Source organism: Anolis carolinensis, chromosome 4, assembly GCF_035594765.1.
Source record: "Anolis carolinensis isolate JA03-04 chromosome 4, rAnoCar3.1.pri, whole genome shotgun sequence".
Classification (NCBI taxonomy): Eukaryota; Metazoa; Chordata; class Lepidosauria; order Squamata; family Dactyloidae; genus Anolis; species Anolis carolinensis.
This window is the reverse complement of record NC_085844.1, coordinates 101,656,364-101,680,233: the sequence shown is the minus strand read 5'-3', so window position 1 is coordinate 101,680,233 and position 23,870 is coordinate 101,656,364. Positions and strand designations below refer to the sequence as shown.

The following is a 23,870-nucleotide window of genomic DNA, read 5'->3' as shown; positions in this document are numbered from 1 at the left end:
ATCAGGGGTCACACCCCGTGGCAGGGAAAAACAAAGACATTCCTCTGAAATCAAGACACATGTAAATAAATCCCTTTTTAAAAAAAAGAAGCAATACTGTGCTTCTGCATGTCTTGCTTCCGAACGAACCTCTTGGGTGAGTGTGGTTGCCATCAGAATTGGTTGTCAGTGGCTGGAGGTTGTAAAAACATGTGGGTGAGCAACATAATGCTCACATTGCCAAACTGTAACGTAAGTTCTACCTCCCCTTAATTTCAAGACATTGTATGGAAATCTTATCCTACAGGGAAAATGATAGAAATAGCAATTTTGGGGTAAATATGCAAATCACTTATGATCCAAATAGTGGACAGTGATAGGATCATAGAATTGGAGGAGACCTCGTGGGTCATCCTGTCCAACCCCCTGCCAAAAAGCAGGAAAATCGCATTCAAAGCACCCCTGACAGATGGCCATCCAGCCTCTGTTTAAAAGTCTCCAAAGAAGGAGCCTCTACCACACTCTGTGGCAGACAGTTCAACAGCTCTCACAATTAGAAGGTTCTTCCTAATATTGAAGTGGAATCTCCTTTCTTGTAGTTTGAAGCAATTTTTCTGCGTCCCACTCTTCAGGTCAGCAGAAAACAAGCTTGTTCCCTCCTCCCTATGACTTCCCCTCACATCTTGATCCATGGCCCTCATCATGTCTCCTCTCAGCCTTCTCTTCTGTAGGCTAAACATGCCCAGCTCTTTAAGCTGCTTCTCATAGGGCTTGTTCTCCAAACCCTTGATCATTTTAGTCACCCTCCTCTGGACACATTCCAGCTTGTCAACATCTCCCATGAATTACAATGCTCAGAATTGGACACAGATGTGGTCTGACCAAGGATCTAGACACTAGACTCCTATTTATGCAGGCAAAAATCCCATTGGCTTTTTAAGCCGCTGCATCACATTGTTGGCTCATGTTTAACTTGTTGTCCACCAGGACTCCAAGATCTTTTTCACACATACTGCTGTCAAGCTAGGCGTCCCCCATTCTAAGCCATCTTCCTCACAGAAGAAATGAATTTGTGATTTCTATTGTAAGGCTGTGTTTGGACTATCTAATTCAGGATGCAGACAAGCACTCATGAGAACACAATGTTCATCTCTCTGTCTATCCAATTTGAAGCCCTGTACATAGGGCTTTGAATTGGCTAGGCTATAATGACTCCCCTCGTTATGCTATTTTCCTTTGAAGTTGCTTGCTTAGATACAAAAAAGCAAGTGTCCTGGGTTTGTACAAAATAGTTTAAAATAAAACCCATTATCCACATCTGGAGACTTCTGTTTTCCATTCTGGCCTGCAGAAGAATTCCAGGGAAGAGCACTGGATTTGTAAAACATTACAAGCCAGCGATCTGAAAAAAAAAGGAAATTTCAGGCTTTGCCAGCATCACTAGGTGGCATTATATCTACCTCCCACATAGGTGGACTTAGCTAGTAGAGGAGATACAGAAATGTGAACATCCAAAGATCTTTACAATGTGATGTCTTTACAGCCTACAGGTAAATGTTAGACACTGAGAGTAAAAATGCCATTTCTTAAGATCAGGGGGAAATTAAAAAAATCCCTAGGCCTACATTGGTGATCAATCATATGGCAAGAATAGATATTATTTGTCTGTGGAGTCCTTTGGAGAATCAATCCAAAACGTATGTGCATTTTCTTCTGCTGTACACTATGTTGCAAACACAGTTCCCTGCACTTTTATTATGTTGCTGACTCACAGTCTGAATGCTGTGACAGAGCACATGCTTTGCACCTGAAAGCCCTAGGTTCAATCCCCAGCTTTTCTAGACATTTGGAGAGTTGCTACTTGTCAGATTTGATTTGATTTGATTTGATTAGCCTCTCCCAATCTGATGTCCTTTAGATTTCGTACACAGGCAGTCCACAAGTTGCAAACAATATAAGGTTCTATAGGTTTTTTATAGGTTATAGGTTCTCACACCAGAAGTGACTTGCAGTTTGTTCTTGAGTTGAATTTGTATGTAAGTAGGAACAGGTACATTTTAAAGTGTAATTCCAGCCGTGTGTGTGTGTTTTGGATTGCATAGGGACGGGTTAACACCCCTGTGGTGTTTGTCTTGCTGTCTGTGCTCCCGTTCAGAAGATTTCACTTCACTTTCTCTCCCTGTGAGAATTGGATTATGGAAAATTTAGCTTGTTGTGGAAACAAGGATTGGTGATAAAGCTTCAGTGGAGACACCTTTTCCCCATGGTAACTCTTTCAGGAATGAATTTTCCTTCCGAGAATTAGATTTATCTCACTTCCTGTTGTTTTACCTCCATTCTTAACTATGAGTTGTTTGCAAGTCTGATGTTTGTAACTTGGGAATTACCTGTACTTTAACTCCCATCACCCCCAGCTAGCATGACCAGCGGCACAGTTGCGGTCTACAACATTTGAGATCACTTATTACAATGCAGTCTGACCCTGACATATTAACAGTGGAGTATCTTCTCACAGCAACACCAGTGGCACTCCAAGTGGCCAAGTGGTTAAGGGAAATTTAGTATAATGGCAAGTTTTTAACTTTGTGTATGGTTTCTCTATGCATTACAACTGTATTCTCATTTTGCTTCTGACATGATAAATAAGTCCCGCTGCAGAAGAGTGATACACAAAATACAGAGCTTAGAGGGGCTGATGATCTGATTCAATATGTTGGGTTCCTGTATTATTTAAACAAACATTTAGGGTATATTTAATAGTATTCATTCATCATCTACAATCAAATGCAAAGGATTTGTTGCTGTGTGCCTTCAAGTCATTTACAACATAAGGCAATCCCATAATGGAATTTTCTGGGCATGATCTGTCCTGAGAGGGTTTAGCTAAGGCAAGTGTGACCCCACTGGGTTTCCATGGCAGAGTAGTGATTTGATCCCTGGTCTCCAAGAGTTATACTCTGACATTCAAACCATGTTGGCTCTTGGTCCAGTTTCTGCCAACACTGCTTCCTTTAAAGTCTCTTCCACCTGCTTTAGAAGAACCTAAAATGTTTGACCTGCTTTGAGAAAAGCTGTGCATTCATTTGTTTGAGCCAGTCACTTGGAGTGAAGAAGGAAGAAAGGGATCCTCCATCTAATTGACACAGATAGTTGCTAACCGTGCCTCTTGTTTGTTGCAACCTCAAAAATACCCTTGGAGGGCTTAATAACACCTTATTAAATCAGTCTCAGGTGATATGTATCTGAATTAAAAAGAAGTATGAAAATCAAAAAAATAATGTCAAGTGGGGTGGGAGATGGAGAATAATTTCAGCTTGCCAGTTCTCCAGTTCTTGAACTAATTTTACTTTATCTGACCTCATTGATTTATTGCAGAGAGCTGTTCCATGGAAATGCATGCTGAATGATGACTATTTACTCTAAACATACCCTACAAACTCCCCTATTTATGCCTTTTTGAAGTACACAGTAAAATAAAAGAATGATAAAGGGAAAAAGGGGGAGGGGGAGATAATTAAAATCTCATGGTTTGAGGCTTCAGTTTCAGATTTATTTTTAATGCAATGGCTTTCCTAGACTAATATATGTTACTAAGAATAATACATAATTTTTTCCCCTTCAACTTGCTCAGGTCACAGTATTCTCAAAACTCACAGATAACCTGGAAAATGGCTTGGCCCAGAAAGGGCCACTACAAAACACCCTTTTGTTCAGAAAATGTACAGCAGAGCCACAAGGCTGGTTTGAAGTCATAGATAGATGTTAGACCAGGGCTAGTATCAGAACATTAACCTTGGACTGGAATCCGGGAGATCTAAGTTCAATTCCCCACAATGTCATGAATGTCGTCGTCATCATCATCATTATCATCATCTGTATCCCACTACTATCTCTTGTTTGAGATGCAAAATTATTTTGCTTTCTTTTGTAATATTAGTGCACAGATCCCCCTCCTCCCCAATGTTTCCATTATCTTTGATTTTTTTGAACTGAGCAACTGTAAGATGAAGATGCAAAAGTAAAATTAACGTCTCTTTATAGGGGGGAATTGGTATAGTTCCCGAGTCATCTTGGTTGCGCTTTTATGTACTGTGAACAGTTGTGCAATATATCCAATTGTCCAAAATATCAGATAGACAGAAAAATAGTGGGCAACATTCCCACAGTCACCAGACCATAAAATGGAGATGGTGAATTTGTGGCTCACCAGATGTTGCATTTCATATCTCACCAGAAGGCAAACAGACAAGAATGATAAAATTTACAGATCAACATCACATTTGCATACTATGCCTCCATCAAGACAAGCTATATGGCCTGGCTGGCCACACTTTGCCTTTTTTTAATTGGGGGAATGTTTGGAAATGATTACATTCTATGTCCCTCCCAACAACAACTGAAGACCCCTTATGGGAGGAGCTTATGATGTGGCACTTTTGCATACACACACAGTTAGATCCATTTATGTGGCCATCATTTCCATTCTTACTGGATGAGCACGGAAGAGGAACATTCTCTCAGATCAATAAGGTGTACAAAAATAACCTAAAGAAAAACATCCAGGCAAAACAGCACTACTGAAATGCTGCTGAACAAAGACATGTGAATCATCCCACAGGAGCAAAGAGAAATAGATAGCAGCTCTTATGCTCTGAAACTCTGGTGCCATGCCATGTTTATTTGCTCACATCTTAAAGGAAACTACTAATTCACATTACTATATGCACATTACTATTATAACAGTTCTTGGTTTCACAGTCTTCCTGATGTTAACTGCCTGGAAATTTGGATTCTCGAGGATCTGGAATCTAGAAGTCAATGATATATTATTGGATTATATGGCACATTCAAAATACAGTAGAGTCTCACTTATCCAACGTTCTGGATTATCCAACGCATTTTTGTAGTCAATGTTTTCAATATATCATGATATTTTGGTGCTAAATTCGTAAATACAGTAATTACTATATAGCATTACTGAGTATTGAACTACTTTTTCTGTGAATTTGTTGTCTAACATGATGTTTTGATGCTTAATTTGTAAAATCATAACCTAATTTGATGTTTAATAGGCTTTTCCTTAATCCCTCCTTATTATCCAACATATTCGCTTATCCAACATTCTGCCGGCCCTTTTATGTTGGATAAGTGAGACTCTACTGTAGTGCTACTTTCTGCAATGGTGCTATTGCAACCATTTTACTATAAGCCTATTGTAAAGAAGTATGAATTTTAATTTACAGATGCCATGTTCAACTGTTTTTAAAAAGGGTTAATATTTCAGTTACTCTGCACCATGAGTTGGTTGCCACGGAGAAGGGGGCAGAGCCAACTGGGTTAGCTGAACAGAGAGCAGAATTTGGAGGGAAACTCAGTCTGGGTTCTGGTGAAGCTCAGGGAAGGCTGATCCTAAGTTAGGGGATCAGGGATAAAATAAGTTTGGTGACTTATTTTAGGTAGTTTGTAATCGGATGAATTACAGTGAAGACTGATTCTCAGTTGGAGAATCAGGGAGGCTCAAGAGTTTATTTGAGTCAGTCTAAAATAAGTTTGGTGGCTTATTTTAAGGTAGTCTGTTAGTGGAGAAAGAACTGACATTTTAAGAAGTTTGGAACACCTCAATATAGTTTTGCAACTGTTCAGTAACGTGCCTCAAACAAGAAGAAAAGTTATTGTAACCATTAAGCTTGTTCCTGAATAAACTTGTTATTGTTCTCTCAAACATCTCAGTCTCTGTCATATATACACACATCAAGAATAAAGAAGAAGAAAGAAAAACCAAGATTTAAAAGTCTCCTCTCTAAGTAGCCAGTGGCTAAATCTTCCAATAGTGGTGGGATCAAAAAGATTCCCCCCTGCCTGAATTCTCCACACCTATCTACATTGATTTTATTCAGAAACTATTTGTTTGTAACTGCTTCAACAGCAATTGTCATTTCTATTCTTCTTCTTTGCTCCAACAGAAAAGGTCAGTTACTTATAGCTTTCACATTGAAAAGCTTAGATTCCCAATAAATCTTTACCAACTCTGAATGTATATCTTGCCTTTCCTTTGTTAAATCCAAGACAGCATGTATAGCTCCGAGGACATGAACTGAAATTTTCCAAATCTAATGCTCTCACTGCTACATCACAATGGCTCCTGTGCAATCCTAGTTAGATCATGAGCTGTGAGATTTCAGTGCCAAAATATCAACTAAAATCAGATATAGGTCTCATGTTTAAGGAACCTTAGCGTGGCCTGCTAAACTGCATACACTTGTGTTTCTATTTGTCAGCTACAAAAATCGTGGGCACTTGAAATTATACTGTGCCAGTTAGCCTCTGATAACTAGACTCTTAGGAGTTTATGCATAAGCAAAGAACGCCAGAAGTACACGCTGAATCTATTCCTTTCACATAACACTCACCTAGAATGATCTCTTCAAACAAGTCAGTATTTCTTTCCATTTTAATTCAATTCCTGTCCTTTGCTTATACTGTCCAAGATGCTAATTCACTTCAATAATTAGTGCCTTTTGATACAGGCCAGCCTTCACAGGCCCCGGAAAAGGACTACTAAGTAAAACTAGGTTCTCTCAGACCAGGTCACATTTGAACTACAAATCTGAAGCCATGCTGCTCAATCACAATCACATAGTCTTTTCCGACTCTTTGTGACCTCATGGACCAGTCCGCCAGAGCTCCCTGTCGACCATCGCCGCCCCCAGTTCCTTCAAGGTCAAGCCAGTCACTTCAAGGATATCGTCCATCCTTATTTCCCTTGGTCGGCCTCTCTTCCTTTTTCCTTCCATTTTCCCAAGCATCATGATATTTTCCAAGCTTTCCTGTCTTCTCATGATGTGGCCAAAATACTTCATCTTTACCTCTAGTATCCTTCCCTCCAGTGAGCAGCCGAGCATTACTTCCTGGAGGATGGACTGGTTGGATCTCCTTGTGGTCCAAGGCACTATCAGGATTTTCCTCCAGCATCAAAGTTCAAAAGCATCTATCTTCCTTCGCTCAGCCTTCCTTATGGTCCAGCCAAAAAGGATAACAGCAGACCTTAACATTTTTAGGAAATGCGAGATTTCCAGTATGTTCATCCATTTCAAATTAGTTTTCAGAACTGTCAGCAACTGATGGATGCTCTGTTTATTCAATATTTATTTCATTTATTAGACACATCAAAATATATTCAAACCAAGACCAAAGCGATTTGGCTTAGTTCTAGCAATATAGCACTTTAAAGTGCCCTCAAAACTACAATTTAATTTTGTGCAGTTAACCCCCATTTTGTTGGGGGCACAGAAAAATATATGGCTGTTACATTCCCTGGGCACATGGAAAACATGCCTGAGCAGATGTTTTTATAAACTAAATTGTTTCAAAAAACTTATGGATTTGTATTCATGCTTTGTTTTTGCCCAGCAATTCACAACCCCGGTGCCAAAGACACACGTAAGAATGAGGCCTCCAACCCCTGCTGAACTTGGAAGCAGTCCATATATGTTAGACTGCATAGAGGTCACAAGACTGACTCATTAGCCTTTGGCACAATTCCCTAGTCCCCACGAAGTACCGTAACTAAGCCTGCAAAGAAATGGGACACGTACTCCTTTCCTGGTTTACCCTCACTTCCCTCTATTATCTCCTTCTCTTGAAGGGCAGATTATAAGTCTTTTGGCAGTGGCAGAATTCAGTTAGTTGGAGGAAATCATTCTCAGAATGCTTAGCCACCACAGCTACAAGTAGTCCAAAAAAGTAATTTTTTGAAAGTGATGCCATCTCAGTATGTGCTTTCTTGTAGTTTGCAAAAGGTATCAACCCAATCAGTTTGCATACTGAATCCTTACGTTAATAACAGCCAACAGTATTTTTTTAGTCCTGCTAGAAACTCTGGTGTAGCATTGAACTCACCCCCCTCAGACCTTTTCCTTCTCTTCTTTATTTATTTAGATTAGATTCTATTATTTGCTTTTCACTTTGTTATATATGGAAGGGAGCAACACACTAATTTACAACAGTATATTATTTCTGCACCATAAAGAACACAACATGTGCCAATTACTAAATGTTTTGGTAAGTTCCAAAGATTCTTACCATACAGTTCATAGCAAAATGATTGTGCTGTGTCTGAAGCTCCATGGCGTGAGGGTGACTGGCTCCAATCTCTGTGTAGCTGTTCAAAAACAGACCTTTGTTGTGTGTGATCCAGTCGAACATCTAAGAGAAAAAAAGGAATGAATGTTCACCATAGGGCAGAACATTTACATGTTTCCAAGCCAAGGACTTCCAAAAAATTATCATGATTTTGCAATGACACACACCCAACTCAACCAGACTTGTGGGCCAGAATTTGAAAGCAACATGGTGCGAGCAGTGATTAAAGTAATGTGTCACTCTCTTGTGACAACAAAGGCATTATGATGCTACATTTCAAAAGTGGTATGACAATTAGGAGCTACATAACCTCTTTGAGTCAAATAATAATAAGTAACATTTTGTACCTAGACTGGCCTTGTCCACATAACTGCAGGCGATTAGTTCTGAAGCCCGTTGCGGATATGAAAAAATTATGACTATGATACCCCATATTATTAAATGACAGTAATGTGAAGACTTGCACTTCCCTCATTCATGTTGCTTCCATTTTCTAACATTGGGCACAATAATTAATCTCTGGAAATAGTAGATCTGGATTCGGAAAGTACAGCCTCCTAATTATTTTCAAAGGTCATTTTAAAGTAATTGGAATGGATTTTTTTTTAATACCACACTCTTACTAACAGTAAGGACTTGCTTCAAACATAATGGTGAAATAACAGTTTAAATAAAGATGTTACTTTTTTAAAAAGAGCATGCAAAAAGACTAATGCTAACAAATCAATGGGAAATCAGTTTTACAATGTAACTGTGGTGTAAACTAGATTGTGAACAACAATGTCATACACAGCTTTCTGCCCAGTCATCTCTGGCAAGACTAGGGGGCTTCTATAAATAAAAGAGTTAGTGCTTTCGTATGATCAATACCTTTCAAAAGGTAACACAGAAAACAAGTGCCTAGGTGGGCAAACAGAAATAGTTAAGGAATAGTGTGCCTGAGCTGAAGTAAATACAAAAAAACAAAAACAAAACCAATACGGAATGCTTATTAATAGCATATGCTTATTATTGTGGCATATGCAACAATAAAGATAGACTTTACAGACACATTCAACCTTTCCATTGCTCTGGGTAAAGGTCAGAACACACTTGCATCCCCAAAGTTTGAACCAGGAACAACTTAAATGATATCTAATTATCTGGGGAAAGGTTGAAAGGGCTCTTAAACCAGAGGGCAAACTGAATGAAACAAGAGACAATTATGAAATAACACATAAATACAAAGAGAGAGAAGAATGTCCTAAAAACAAAAAGGGGAGGTCATCTGCTAAGAAGAACTATCAGCAAACACTAAATTAATTCATAAGAGTAGCAACATCAATTCAAGATATTAGCAACTGCAGCAGGAGCAATCACTTCCTATCCCGAAGCTAAGGAGGCATACTTATTTCTGAGATATTTCAGAAGCTACAAAAGATAAGAATTCTGCAGCACTACATTGCACCAAAGAAGCCATTTCTCATACATATAACATGTGCAATGTTATATGAAACTCAGCACAGCATTAGTTAAGTCCAGTCAGACCTCTGTGTTTTGAGAGTTGGAGTCTAAATCTCTTAGCTTTACATGAAACAGAGGTAACTCGGCTCTGAACAAATCTTACAAAAAAAATATGTGATAGGGTTGCTTTTGGGTCGCCATAAGTAAAAAATTACTTGAAATAATGTACTGATTTCAGTTTATTTTGCTTTTGTTATTACGTGTTTTCATGTAGACCAGTGGTTCAACCTGTGGTCCATGGACCACCAGTGGTCTCCAAAAACTAAAATATGGCCTCACTGTTACTACAACATTGCAACAGGAGTGACTAGTCTTGCGAAAACCTCTTATAATCTTGAGGCAACAGGGATGTCGGGAAGGGAGAGACCGACTATCCACAAAAGACGTGACAAACAAGCCTCCTGACTGCTGCTTCTCCTCCTCCTCCCTCCCCCGAGCGGAGCTGTTCCATGTGGCGACTAGAAGTGTCGCCACATGGTGCCTTGGTGTCTTTGTTTTTAGGCCTGTTCATGGGGTTATTTGGGGTGTTGATTCAGATAATTGTACTGGATAGACCACGTCAGCTCTAGATTAGTAAATATGGTTTTCTGTGGGCAAGCAGATGGCAACTACTGGATGGAATATGTTCTGTATCAGAAACCAGAGCTGATGTGGCCTATCCAATGCAATTTTCTGAATAAATATACCAAACCAAATCTAAAGTTGATCAAAAACTGATTCAAAGCCCTTTTGGTACTAATGCTGGAGAGTGGTTCCTGGTCTAAGTGGTCCCTGGTCAAGTGGTCCATGGTCAAAAAAAATCTTGAGAACCAGTGATGTAGTCACTGAATTATGTAAACTCTATTCTAGAAATTTCTTTGCAAGATTTACTTTGCATATGCTGCCTTCTTGATTTAGAGTGTAACTTGCCCAAAACCACAAATAAATGTCCACAACAGAATGGATATTTGAAATCTGACTTGTCAGAGTCTTGATGTAACACTTGCCCTACAATACCATGTTAGCTCTCATTTTGCATACATATATGTATTTAGGTAGTTTAAAAACTAAAAACTCTTTTAAAAACAAAAGGGTAGACCTCAGCCTAAAATATAATATTATATTGCTCCTCTTGCTTTAACACATCTTGCAATCCTAAATAGTCCTTTTGTAGCACAAATTTGATGTTGACACTTGCTCTACAATCCAGTTCTACAATGTTATCTGTGAGCGTAGTGCTCTTATACATCAGTCTTTGCTTTAAAATGTTAACCATTCACTCCGTGGTGCATTGGAGGAAATAAGGGAAGGCAATGAAGGTGAAACAGTTGTATGGCTAATTTGGATGGGAAGAGAGGGAGTGAGATACTGCCATCTAAACAGGGTTCGTGTTAAAAAAAACAGTTACTAGACAGTGTATTTTGTTTGTTCTTTTGTCAGTAGTATAATTTAGATGGCACGGCTTTAATTTTATAGAGTTCTATAAAACATCCAATTATGTTGTCTCAGCTGGTTCTTCTCTTTAGTATCAGCTTCATCTTCACCACGAATGCCTTTTTAAAAAAAAGCTTTTATGCTTGGTCCTAATCAACACATACAAAACTCTCCAACTCAGAACACACATTTGGGCTTGAATTAAACCACCCAGTCAGAGGTGAAATGAATGAGCTGTGGCTCAATCGATAACTAATTAGTCCTCCTTACTCACATCATTCAAGGCCAGCCTAGATAATGTTTCATTTCGCCACTGTATGTCTCCACTTGTGACCTCAAAAGGGCCTTCTTGTTTTGTGAATGCTCTGCTCTCACTGCCATGATGTGATGCCAGAGAAGTATGTGACTACACCATGTGGTCCATGTTATGGGATGTGTCCCCATCCTTTGTGGGGTTTGCCATCTTTGTGGGGTTTGCCACTATCCAGGACCCACCATATAATCTCGCACACCCACAGCGAAAGGTTGGCAACCCACTGAAGCAAGATATTTCAGTGGAAACCAAGGGGACTCAGAAAATGTGTGTTTCAAAAGGATTTTCCTCGTTCCTGTCAAATTTTGAAAAACAAGTGAAAATGATTGGTTTATATGGCTTTTGCAGTTAATCACTTCGGAAGCACATTTCAGGATGGCCAGGGGCTGCCACATTTGCCTTGAGGACCACAGCTAGCCCAGTACTTACTGAGAACAAAGAACACCCTTCATGTTGTGCATTATAAGCCAATCAATTCACTAACTCCACAGAGGTTGCTATGTGAGACAACATAACCACCAAAATGACATAGTGTTTTTTTGATGTGCTTTTACTTCTATGTATTTCAATAGGCAGGGGGATTTTCCCTTTTGCCAACTTCAAATTAATTGAAACTTTATTATTCAGTATTACTCTGACCCTGCAGACACCTTAAGTTTCTACAAATGAAGATTACATGCTAATATCTCCTAAACATGTAAAGACCCAAACCAAGTTTATAAGCATGTAAAGGATTGATTCTGGCTGCCAATGCATCTGACTGATCTGTTCAACATGCAATGCAAATCAGGTGTGGAAAAAATACCCATGTGCATTTTAATGTGCATGTTATTCTTATGAATGCCAAAAATAAAATGATCCAACCTTCAGCGTAAAGGGGGACTTGCATCTATGTCTACTTTCTGAATTCAGAGAAGACTGTTTGGACCAGCATGTTAGCTATTACATGCGCCATATTGCTCGGCTGTGGCTTGGGACCTGTATGTTAATTTCAACATTTTACTTGGAGCATAGAAAATGCTACAGGCAACATAGTCAGAAGCTGGTATACATTATTCCACAAAACAGATAAGTCCAATTTCTTTAAAAAAGCACTTCAATATTTAAACCTGTTTTCTAATGAGCTTTCCCATTAAAAGAGAATTTAAAAATGCCATTCAAGTTCATACTTCTGTTACTTGGAATATGAAGCTCAGTTACATATAATGCTAGGCTGAAACATGAGGCAGGCATTGTGGCCCCAAACACATCTTCAAATCAGATTTTAATTTTTTATTTACAAGGCTCTAATCTATCGTATAAGTAGGACCCTGTCCTTTCATTTCCCATTACTTCAAGTCCAATTACAAATTACTGCGGAATTTAGCATCATTCTGAATTTTTTTAACAACAATAACAACAACAGAGGAGCAAAATCCATAGCAAAAACTTTGTACAAAGATAATGACCCACATAGCTGAAGGTGAGATGAAGATTAACAGTGTAGATGTTCCTGATAACAAGAAACAAACAGGAAAGGATGAACTCTTTATCCAATCAAATGCAAGAGCTGTACAAATGTACAGGATGTTCATTATGGTGTCATTAACCACAGCTCAAATCAAGCTATGGCATCCCTACAGAACACATGACTTGGAGAACTGTGTCACGCTGGGTCGCACAAGTTCACTGCAGGCATGCCACTTTGAGAATGAACTCCCTCAGGGAAAGCTGTGCTAAGTCTACTGGGGCATCAGCATTTGGGGATTTAAGTGGTCCACAAAAGCGTATGCTATTATCAATTTGATAGTTATGGTACCACAAGATAGTTCCAAATTTTAAAGAATGAAAAGGACTCTGAACTATTTAGCAAAACTTCAATATAAACACATGAACATGCACATACGCTTTCATTTAGATGAAGAACAGAGCAGAATACACATGAATTTTCCATTCTAAAAGCTTTTTATATACATTTAATCCTTCATGGTTATTCAGCTACAAAGGAACACTATGATGTCAGAATTGGCTCCTACTCATATTATCATCTCCTGTTGTTATTGGCAAAGATGATGAATCTCACCTTCCCCAGCCTCAGTAAGTCGAAAATCTTGGGAGAACATCTCCTATTTTTATGAAATGTAGAAAGATGTGCATACTAAGCCAAAAACTCATGTTAGGCTGCACACCAGGTAGAAATCCACATGGAGCTTCTTTATTTGGCCAAGAATTCCAATTGAAAGATCAGAAAGAAAACCATTATAACCTCTGGGCATTTTATGGAAAGGGAAGCACCTCATTCCTCTATTTAAGGAGCAGCTGCCAGGAGCACCTCAATCTCTATCTAAGGAGCAAAAATGCCCCCAGTGTTGACCTCAAGCTCACCCAACTGCATACAAATTAAAAGGGAACTTTAGACTCCTCCTGTACCTTTAGCACACACCATTTAATCCTGCCTCTCTCTTTACATGGAGTCCAAAAATCTCCCAAAAGCTTTGTTAACACAATCCTTACATTTAAAAACAGCATGACTAAAACCACCAGACTAATTGTTTAGATCTTTGTGGAGCTTTTGGAGATTTCTTTGTAAAGAGAATATATCCTCAATAGAAATCAATGAAAGTGTTAGAAGGTAATTACAAGCAGTCCCCAAGTTACAAACAAGATAGGTTCTGTAGATTTGTTCTTCAGTTGAATTTGTAAGTCAAAACATTTTTTCAGTGTAATTCCAGCCAAATGTTGTTGTTGTTTTTAGTTTTCTTAGGCACATAATAGCCAGAAACGGTTTCCCATTTGCTCCTTTGAAAATATAGCCTACAGGTTGCCCCTTCTTAGCTTCCAAGCTCAGAGGGCATCTCATGCTTTCATGGTATTTAGGCCAATTTTTTTTTTGTAATTTTACAGATCACGGTCAAATAGTTTATTGTACTAGTCCAAGGTCATGACAAGAGTACAGGTGCAGGGTACACAGAATAGTTCCCTCAAAGCAAACAGGAAGCAAAAGATAACAAACATAGGTGAGCTTCATGCTCACACAAAGAGCAAAAAATAATGTGAATTATCTATAGTTACTGGGGGAGGGTTAAATTAGCCCCTTGAGTCTCTATAGCAGTTGATGGCAATTTTATCTATCTCTCTCTTTCTGATCTTTTTTGCAGACAAAGCAAAGAGAGACACCTTATATGTTACATAAGCATTTGAGTCGCTTAGCAAAAATTGAACAGTTTCTACAAGAAAGTTGCCATTGTCTTTTATCAGCAGGGGTTTCAAATATCTATCTCTTGGGTCACTATACAAAAGGCAGTTTAGCATGTAGTACATGATGTCTTCCACCTGACACTGGCTACAGATGCAAAGTCTGTTTTCCAATGACACATTATGGTAACGGCCTTCTAACACTGCAGTGGGCATTACTTGGAATCGTAATTCAGTGAAGGCAATTCTTAAGGAGGCTGGCTTAAGTTTAGTCAGATATCTGGCTCTAAAATGTTTGGATTTCAGATAGGAGAACCATGGGGTGAATTTTGTGTTCCTGATTGATTGCAGATCCCTTCTATCACTCAAAAATAACCAATCTCGTAATTGTCTCTTATCCATGTCCAAGGCAGGATTCAACTTGGAGAAGTTGTAGCTGTGTAGGAGATTTTCTAACATTATTTTCCAATGTTGATGGTTACTTATTTCCAAGTAATACAAGGCTGGAAGATGGTTACTTGGTAGAGTGGCAATTCATTTAAAGTATCTTTATTGGGAACAATCCACTTTTATCTTGACTGATAGCCATATGCAGATTTGGTACGCAGAAGTGTTGTGGGAATTCTAGTTGGGAGAGAATAAAATTTTCAGAGGAACTTGTTCTGTAATATTTCCAAGGTTTTACAAATGTTATTATCTAGGCCCCAGATTTCTGTGCCATATAGCATTTGTGCCAACACTTTGCCAGTGAAATTTTTAGAACAGGTTCAATTAGCTGACCATCCTGAGTATGGAAAATATTCATCAATGCTCCTATTGTTTTCTTGGCTTTCAACTTCACTGCTTCCCTGTGGCATTTCCAGGAAACAGATTCACTAAAAACAATTTCCAGATATTTGAATGGTTTTGTTCTATGGCATGTTGGTCTAAAAACCATTTATACCTGGGACAGCATCTGCCAAAAACCATAACCTTGGTCTTGGAGTAATTTATTGACAGATATTCCTCTTGGCAGTAGATACTGAAAGCCTGCAGAAGATTTTTTAAGACCCAACCAAGAGGAGATGAGCACTAGATCATCTGCATATATCAGAATGAAAATCTTTCTGTTCCTGATTACTGTGAAGGAGAGTCAATTTTAAGTAAGTTTACAGGAGAAATAACTGCAAAAATCAAAAGACTGGAATATAGAGGCTGAACTGTAAACTTAGCTCTTCTTCCACTAGGAACCAACGGGGACACAGCATCTAGGGGTGACTTAAGAGGAATGTGTAGGTACTCCTGGCAATTATTTAATGGAGGTTTTTATTCTGAGGTCTTCTAAATTGTCATCTTACTTCAATATAGAGAATTATTCCTTCCTAGTGGTTATTTTCAAGGAGAAGGCATGACAAGGGCAAGTTACCCTCTTGAGACATACTCAAAGTTGCTGGATTAGTATCCAATAACCCAGCAGTGACAATGGAAGCTTTAAACAGGCCTGATTAAGTAACAGATAGTTGGGTCCTTCAAAGGAGCCCTCTCGGAAACGGAAAGTCATCAGAAATTATGTTAGCCATGAGACTTGGAAGAAGTGGCAAAGTTTCAGAGGAAAAACCACACTACATTAAGAGCACTAAGTGGACTGTGATTTTATTGGGTCTTCTTTGTTTGGGACTGGATTTAATCTGCTACAGAAGACAACTTTGGCTGGAAACCTTGTGTGTGCATGCATGCATGCGATTAATTTGTCAAATGTGTAGGATTATGTGTGTAAAAAACAGCCATGGCAACAAAATGCAACCAAACACGTTCCCAGAATGTTACAGTCTTGCAACCAATTGCGAAGTATGAATATTTAAATGCCAGAATGTATTGAATTCATTGGGCTTTATTCTCAGATCTGTGTAAAGATGCAGTACTACTATTCACTAAGGTTAGATTAAGGGTCATTGACTTTTCAAGACTTAATGCATGTGAAAACTGAACATCAGAATTATACATGTCATTCTCTTCATTAAAAGAAGAAAAATGGGAAAGGGGAAGAGAAGCATTTCCAATTTTGTAACATTGCTTGGAACAGAAATGGTTATGTGGCTGGCCCAAGACAACATCTAGCTTCTATGGGAGCCTGGACATTTTCTAGGCTTTAACTCTACACAAGAGCAACCCTGGTTCATTCCGAGTTTTTTTTCCTCCTGCAGGTCCAACAGCCACTTCTTTCCCAAGTATTGATGTTTAGCCCAAGAAAGACAGTCACACTAAGTCCTAGTCTCTTGAGATGAAATAAGAGCAATCATCCTGGTTCTACATAGCACATTACAACTGAGTATAACACAAAAGGCCCCACCAGCTTAAAAGACAGCAACCATTGCTAGATACAACTGTTCCCCCTTTTACCTTTTCTGCATCTTGTTCAAAAAGCCTGAGCTGAAAGCATTGGTCCAATTTCAACTTCCGCACATGCCACATCTGATGCAGATGCTGCCGTGTCGAGTGCAGCCGGTCCAACATAGTGGACACTTTTGGCAAGAGGTTCTGTAGGTCCGCATTTCCAGAGCCAGAGTTCTTTTTGGGGAAAGTCTCACTGCTCTGTATCCTTTGCAGCAGCTTTTGCCCTTCTAGATCCAGGTCCTCAATAGGAGCTTTGATGACTTTCTTCTTCAGTTGTGAATGCTCCTCAATCATACTCCTAGCTGCCTCCATGTCCTGAGGCAAATCCTTTTTGGCCAATATATCCTGTAGCTCCTCCAGCCTTGAGAGCATGTGGGTGGCATTGCTAATGTAATCCTCAAAGGCAACTCTGATTTCTATCCATTCCTCGTGGTTATATTCCAAGCAGCCATCAAATTCAGGAGTTAACTGAGATGGGTCAACAACTTTGGTAAGGCCTTCCAGAGATACCATGTTTGTCTGAAAAATAGAAAAGAGGAAACATCAGTCACACAATATTGTCAGAACCCTGCTACTAGAGCCTGGATGTGGCTCTGAGTTTCAGGGTCACTGACATTGATAAGACACCTGCGTCCCAGGACTCGGAGGAGAAACGGCTGATGGACTTGGCGGGGAATTTGCGCGGGGTTTTACTGAGCGGGAAGAGACTGTTCAAATGAGGGGGAGGGTATATAAAGGAGGGTTGGCCGGAGCCTCCCATTCTTGGCTTTTCTGATGTTCATGTTTCCTACAGTAAAAGTTCCTGGTGATACCACAGAGAGTCTCGTGTGTTCATTCAGGAGCGGCTGTGGTGAGCTGACACTAAGCCAAGAATACGGACACCATCCCGCTGTAGCGGTGAGGTGTAACATGCAAGTGGAGGATGAAGAGCTCTTGGGCGCCGGAGGAGGAAGGTCGGAAAGGGCCACTCCCGAGACGGACGCTGAGTTCCACCAGCTGGCGGCCCTGGCGTCATCCACCGCTTATGCCCAGCCAAATGGGGTAACCCAGAGGCGCGGAGTGGTGCGGGGAGATAGCACCGGAGGAGAGGAAGGTTCACCTTCCCCAGGCCCGCAAAAGATGGTGTTTCTGGAGGAGAGGATGTCGGCGATGGAGACCACCCTGGCAGTGATGTCGAGGGCGATGGAGCGCCTGGCGGTTTTGGCGGAGCCGGAGCGAGGAAGGGAACTCCGGGCTAGCTCAATGTGGGACGTGAGCATGGGAAGCAGCCAGGGCTTTGCAGACCTCCCAGCACCGAAGGGAAGGGAAATGCGAAAGGAGCCCGGTGCCCGGCCCAAGATCCAAACGAGCCTGACGCGGGTGGAGGAGAGTGACGACGAAGGGGAAAAGCCTCCGAGAATCCCGGCTACGCTCCCAACTGAGACCCTGGTGCCCCTGGCGAATGCCGGGCGTGGCACAGGACAAAGGGAAGCAGCAGCGGGGCCCACTGGCCCGCAAGGGGGCTTGCGACGGGCGGAGAATTGGGGATTGCCACCACAGGGACCCCTACCGAGACGAGAGGAACTAAGGATCGAGTTTGGGGGAGAGTCCTCTGAACTGGATTTTTTCCTGACCACGGTGAGGGGCTATATGGAGGACAATGCCCACACTTTTAGAACGGAATCCAGCCGGGTACGGGCCATTGGTGCAGTGTTGAAGAGGGGAGCGGCCAGCTGGTACGTTCAACTACACGCGCGGCGCGACCCATGTCTGGGGTCACTCCGACGCTTTATGGGGGCCCTGGAGACCCGTTTCCGAGATCCACTGGAGCAGATCCGGGCGAGGGAGGAGTTGAAGACCGTCTCCCAGGGGCAGAGGTCGGTATCTGAGTATGCGGAGGAGTTCCAATGCCTCGCTGAAAAGGTGCCGGAATGGTCTGCAGTGACAAAGATAGAACTCTTCAAAGAGGGGCTCAGGCGGGAGATCCTCTCCTGGGCGGTGCATCGTGATGAGCCTGACACACTGCGCGGATGGATTCAGCTGGCGGGGCGCATCGAGACATCGCTGGCCCAGGCGAGGAGGCACCGAGGAGGGCTACAGCAGCGGCCGCAGATGAAAGAGGGGAGCCGGAAGGAGGGATCAACCCCAGCCGGGAGGAGAACGGAGCCGACAGGGAACGTGAGCACCAGCAGGAGGGGCTGCTTCGTGTGCGGCCGTTTGGGCCACAGGGCTGCCGAGTGCTGGCAGAGAAAAGGGGAAGGCGGAGGCCCGCCCAAACCAAGAGCCGTGGCAGGGAAACGCGCCGAGGAAGAACCACCGATGAGGCACCACTCGGGGGGGTTGGTAAGTCAGGACAAAGCCATGATAGTGGTCCCCATTCAGCTGGAAAGTGGCAGCAAACAAGCAACCTGCAAAGCATTTGTGGATTGTGGATGTTCCAGGAACATCATCTCCCCTGAATTAGCCGAGGGATTGGGATGCGAAAGAACGAACCTAGAATCCCCAATAGCTTTTTCGCAGTTGGACGGATCCACAGCATCGGGATCATTAGCTAAGTACAGTGCCGAAGATGTAAAGTGTAAGATAGGGAGTTGGGAAGGAAAGGTGTCATTTGTGATATCACAAATAGCCAGCTATAATGTTATACTAGGCATGCCATGGCTGGGGCAGGCCAACCCGCAAATCAACTGGGAGGATAAGAGCATGATCTTCAGGATGAAGTTGGAAGGAGGGAGCCAGGAAGTGGAAAGGGAGCCGGGGAAAAGGGGGGAGGAAGACTCTATCAGGATAGCAGAACTGGCAGATAAATTACCCCCAGAGTATCGGGATTTTGTGGACGTATTTGATGAGAAGGAAGCAGACAGTTTCCCACCGAAGCGGAGAGTTGAAGTGAAGATAGAGCTAGTCCCAGGAGCAGAGCTTCCTAAGGCAAAAATATACCCAATGTCGGCTAGGGAAAAGGAGGAACTGAGAAAATACATTGATAAAAACCTAGCGAGGGGTTTCATAGAGCCTTCAAATTCCCCTCTAGGGGCGCCTGTGTTGTTCAGGCGCAAAAAGGACCAAACGCTGAGGCTCTGCATTGACTACAGGGGCCTGAATGCAATCAGTTCTGGAAATAAATACCCCCTACCTTTAGTGAAGGACTTGATCGCCCAGTTATCGGAGGGACAGATATTCACTAAATTGGACTTAATTGAAGCGTACCATAAATTGCAGATTAAACCAGAGGACAGGTGGAAGACGGCCTTCTCCTGTGCATTCGGATTATTCAATTATCGTGTGCTCCCTTTCGGTTTGTGCGGCGGAGGCGCTGCGTTCATGCAATTAATCAACGAAGTGTTGCATCCATTGTTGTACAAGGGAGTCTTTGTTTTTTTAGATGACATATTGTTAGTATCTCGGACTAAGGAGCAACACATAGAACTAGTCAGGGAAGTCCTGCAAAAGTTGAGAGAAGCAAAACTGTATGCGAAGCTTGCCAAGTGCGAGTTCAATAAAGACCAGATAGACTTTCTGGGGTATAGGATTTCCTCCCAGGGAGTGGCGATGGACCCTGCGAAGGTAGAAGACGTGAGGGGGTGGGAAGCCCCCAAAACACGGAAGCAGCTGCAATCCTTCCTAGGGTTCGCAAACTTCTATAGAACATTTATCAAGGACTTTGCGCGCCTCACTTTGCCATTAACGGATTTGTTAAAGACTAAAGGTAGGGGAGAAACAGCCAAAGTGAAGGCCCCAGGGGCCAAACTGGCCTGGACAATAGAATGCCAGGAAGCTTTCGAAGCCCTTAAAAAGCGTTTTACTGAGGAGCCTGTCCTACAGCACCCTGATATGTCTAAAGCCTTTGTATTACATTGCGATGCGTCAGACCGGGCATATGGGGCAGTTCTGCTACAGGAAGACGAGGGGGGGAACCTGAAGCCATGTGGCTATCTGTCAAAAAAGTTTAGCGATACAGAAAAAAACTGGCCGATTTGGGAGAGAGAAGCCTTAGCGATTCTAAAAGCACTAGAGTGCTGGAGACACTTTCTGGAAGGAAGTGGAACACCGTTTGAGGTGTGGACTGACCATAGAAATTTACAGTATCTAAGATCCCCTCGTAAACTATCAGCGAAGCAAATTAGATGGGCCCAATATTTCAGCCGTTTTGATTTCAGACTCAGATTCTTCCAGGGGAAACATAATATACTCGCTGACGCTCTCTCTCGGATGCCTCAGCACGGGGGAGGAATTCAGGAATCTGAAGGGAGTATTTTTCTTGATAAGCAATGGGGCCTGGCAGTACTAACTCGAGCACAAGCGGCCAAAGAAAACAAACGTACTGCCATTTCCACGGGGGGAGGAGAAATATGGGAGGAAGAGTTGAAGCGAGCGTATGGAATGGACAAATGGTTACAAACAAACAAAGAAAAGGGAGAATTGTGTGGGGATTTGGTGTTTGTAAATAAGAAATTGTATATTCCTGAATGTTTAAGACGAGAAATGTTAAGGAAGTACCATGATAACAAGGGTGCGGGTCATCTAGGCCCCACCAGGACTATTAAACTGTTGGCCAAACAATGCTGGTGGCCCGGAATGAGGAAAGACGCCAGGGGATACGTCACGCAGTGTGAATTATGTGCAGAGGGAAAAACACCACCGGGGAAGCCCCAGGGGCTATTGCAGAAGGTGGTGGAGCCCATGAGGCCATGGGAATGCGTAGCCATGGATTTTGTAGGCGAACTACCCCCCAGCAGAGGCCACAGATACATTTGGACAATATTGGACCTATTCTCAAAACAGGCACACTTTGTGGCTCTGCCAAAACTCCCTTCAGCTGAAAAACTTGCTGATTTGTATGTGAAGCATGTATATCGCCTACATGGGTGTCCCGACAAGATAATTAGTGACCGGGAGTCCAATTTACTGCAAAATTTTGGGGAAAATTCTTACAGCTGTTAGGAGCAGAAAGGAACCTGAGCTCGGCCTTTCATCCCGCGACCAACGGGGGGGTCGAACGTACCCAACAGACACTGTGCCAATTCTTAAGGATGTACACCAATTATAGACAGGATGATTGGGCGGACCTTCTTCCGTTTGCTGAGATGGCTTTTAACGGGGCCGTACATTCGGCCACAGGTCGTGCCCCATTCGAAATAGTATACGGACAGGAGGTGGCACCTTTCCCCAGGCTACCCGAGTGGAAGGAAGGGGAGGGCCAGACCGACGAGGAATGGCCGGCCAAAATCAAGCAAGGGTGGCAAACCGTGGTAGAGGCATTGCGGGAAACACAAAAGAAGTACAAGCTCTTTGCGGATCGTAGGCGCCGAGAGGGGGACAAATTGGGCGAAGGAGATCTGGTTTGGCTGAGCACAAAAAACCTGAAATTGGGGTTCCCATCCAAGAAATTGGCTCCACGCTATATAGGGCCATTCAGGGTAGCAAAAAGAATAAACGAAGTGACCTATGAGCTGAGGCTACCAAAGGACCTAGGAAAGGTACACCCGGTATTCCATTGCAGCCTGTTAAAAAAGTATAAAGGAACTCTGGACAGCGGAGAACAATAGTTGTGTTTAATCTTTTCCTTCCAGGACGAAGGGGAGGAGGACGCCATGTCAGAACCCTGCTACTAGAGCCTGGATGTGGCTCTGAGTTTCAGGGTCACTGACATTGATAAGACACCTGCGTCCCAGGACTCGGAGGAGAAACGGCTGATGGACTTGGCGGGGAATTTGCGCGGGGTTTTACTGAGCGGGAAGAGACTGTTCAAATGAGGGGGAGGGTATATAAAGGAGGGTTGGCCGGAGCCTCCCATTCTTGGCTTTTCTGATGTTCATGTTTCCTACAGTAAAAGTTCCTGGTGATACCACAGAGAGTCTCGTGTGTTCATTCAGGAGCGGCTGTGGTGAGCTGACACAATATAACATATACATGCCCAACACTTGAATTTTAAAAAGCCATTTGGATAGAAAACATATAAAACAATAATCAGAACACAAAAATAAGGGTAACAGATTTTCTGTTTATAACCTACCCTTCCTCCACATACATGGAAATCTTCCCATACAACCGTCATAAAATCTCTCATATCAGTCAGATTACTTTAAGGTCATCTAGTGCACTGGTTCTTAAACAGTGGGCCTTGACCCCAAACAGGTCATTTTAGCTCAATGTTGGGACCTAAAAAGTTTTGGCAACAGTAAGTTTTCTGAATATCACCTATTAGTTATTTTAGACATTTACATGAATCTGTTGTGCATTATTTACAGTGAACTCTGCAGATGCTTCAGCTGTACTTCATAAAAAGGAAAAGCCTGATTAGGAAGCCTTGCACATGCTGATTTGTCATCAGTAAACATTTGATTTTTATACCTATTTTATATACCTATATACCCGGATCATTTAAAAATGTATCGGGCCAAAAAGGGTCCTGAGTGGAAAGGTTTAAGAAGTCCTGAACTAGTGAACTATGGTTTAATAGAGACTTGATTATGTCTCATATTCCCCAAGTCTAGCATTCTTCTCACTATGATACTTTAGATCACTCTTGTAACAGTGTGATGCTTACATTACTACGTATATAATTTCAAAAGTGAAAGGCATTCTACATGTGGAAGTAAATGTAACAATAACCTAAGATGAAGTAGATAAAAAACTTATAGGAACAAATACAGTAGATAAACAATTGAGGTTCATTTGTTTAGGGGAGTGGTGACAACAGTTCAGGGATCAAGAGCAACACTGGTCCTTTAGGAGAATTCTGTGAGCCATATCTCTGCCACAATCCTCTAGGACTCCAGGAGAGAAATATCAATATGTTTTATGGCATTCTCTGGGCTATTTTAGGCCCAATTAATTCTCCTTTTCTATAGGAAAAGAGACAGAAGTCAAATTCTACACCCATTTTTCTCCTGGAAAAAATCTTCCCTTGGGCTTAAAAACTTAAGATTGACTAAATCAGTCAAAATTCTAAATAGCATTTGTATGCCAATGGAATGAAAGGCTCTATTGCTGC

General features: G+C 41.9%; 2 protein-coding genes across 9 annotated transcripts in view; one reads left to right on the top strand and one right to left on the bottom strand.

Moving 5' to 3' along the window:
* trio (trio Rho guanine nucleotide exchange factor) overlaps positions 1-23,870 on the bottom strand; it is a 446,368-nt gene that overhangs the window by 274,374 nt on the left and 148,124 nt on the right. For 6 of the 7 annotated variants that reach the window (XM_062979400.1, XM_062979401.1, XM_062979398.1 and 3 more), the window contains exons 5-6: positions 16,904-17,416; positions 8,062-8,184 (exon numbers count right to left, since the gene is read on the bottom strand). In XM_062979400.1, coding sequence (XP_062835470.1) covers positions 8,062-8,184; positions 16,904-17,416 — 636 coding nt within the window. Of the gene's footprint in view, positions 1-8,061; positions 8,185-8,288; positions 8,809-16,903; positions 17,417-23,870 lie in introns of those variants that run through there. The other variant, XM_062979403.1, reaches the window with a different exon arrangement.
* LOC134298628 (uncharacterized) lies at positions 17,447-22,726 on the top strand. 2 transcript variants are annotated; one of them, XM_062979408.1, is made up of 2 exons: positions 17,447-19,054; positions 22,447-22,726. In XM_062979408.1, the coding sequence occupies exons 1-2, from the start codon at positions 17,672-17,674 to the stop codon at positions 22,486-22,488; spliced, it is 1,425 nt and encodes a 474-aa protein (XP_062835478.1). In that variant the 5' UTR covers positions 17,447-17,671; the 3' UTR covers positions 22,489-22,726. The 2 variants fall into 2 exon arrangements, with proteins under 2 accessions (XP_062835478.1, XP_062835477.1); XM_062979407.1 differs by having other exon boundaries at positions 17,447-19,219.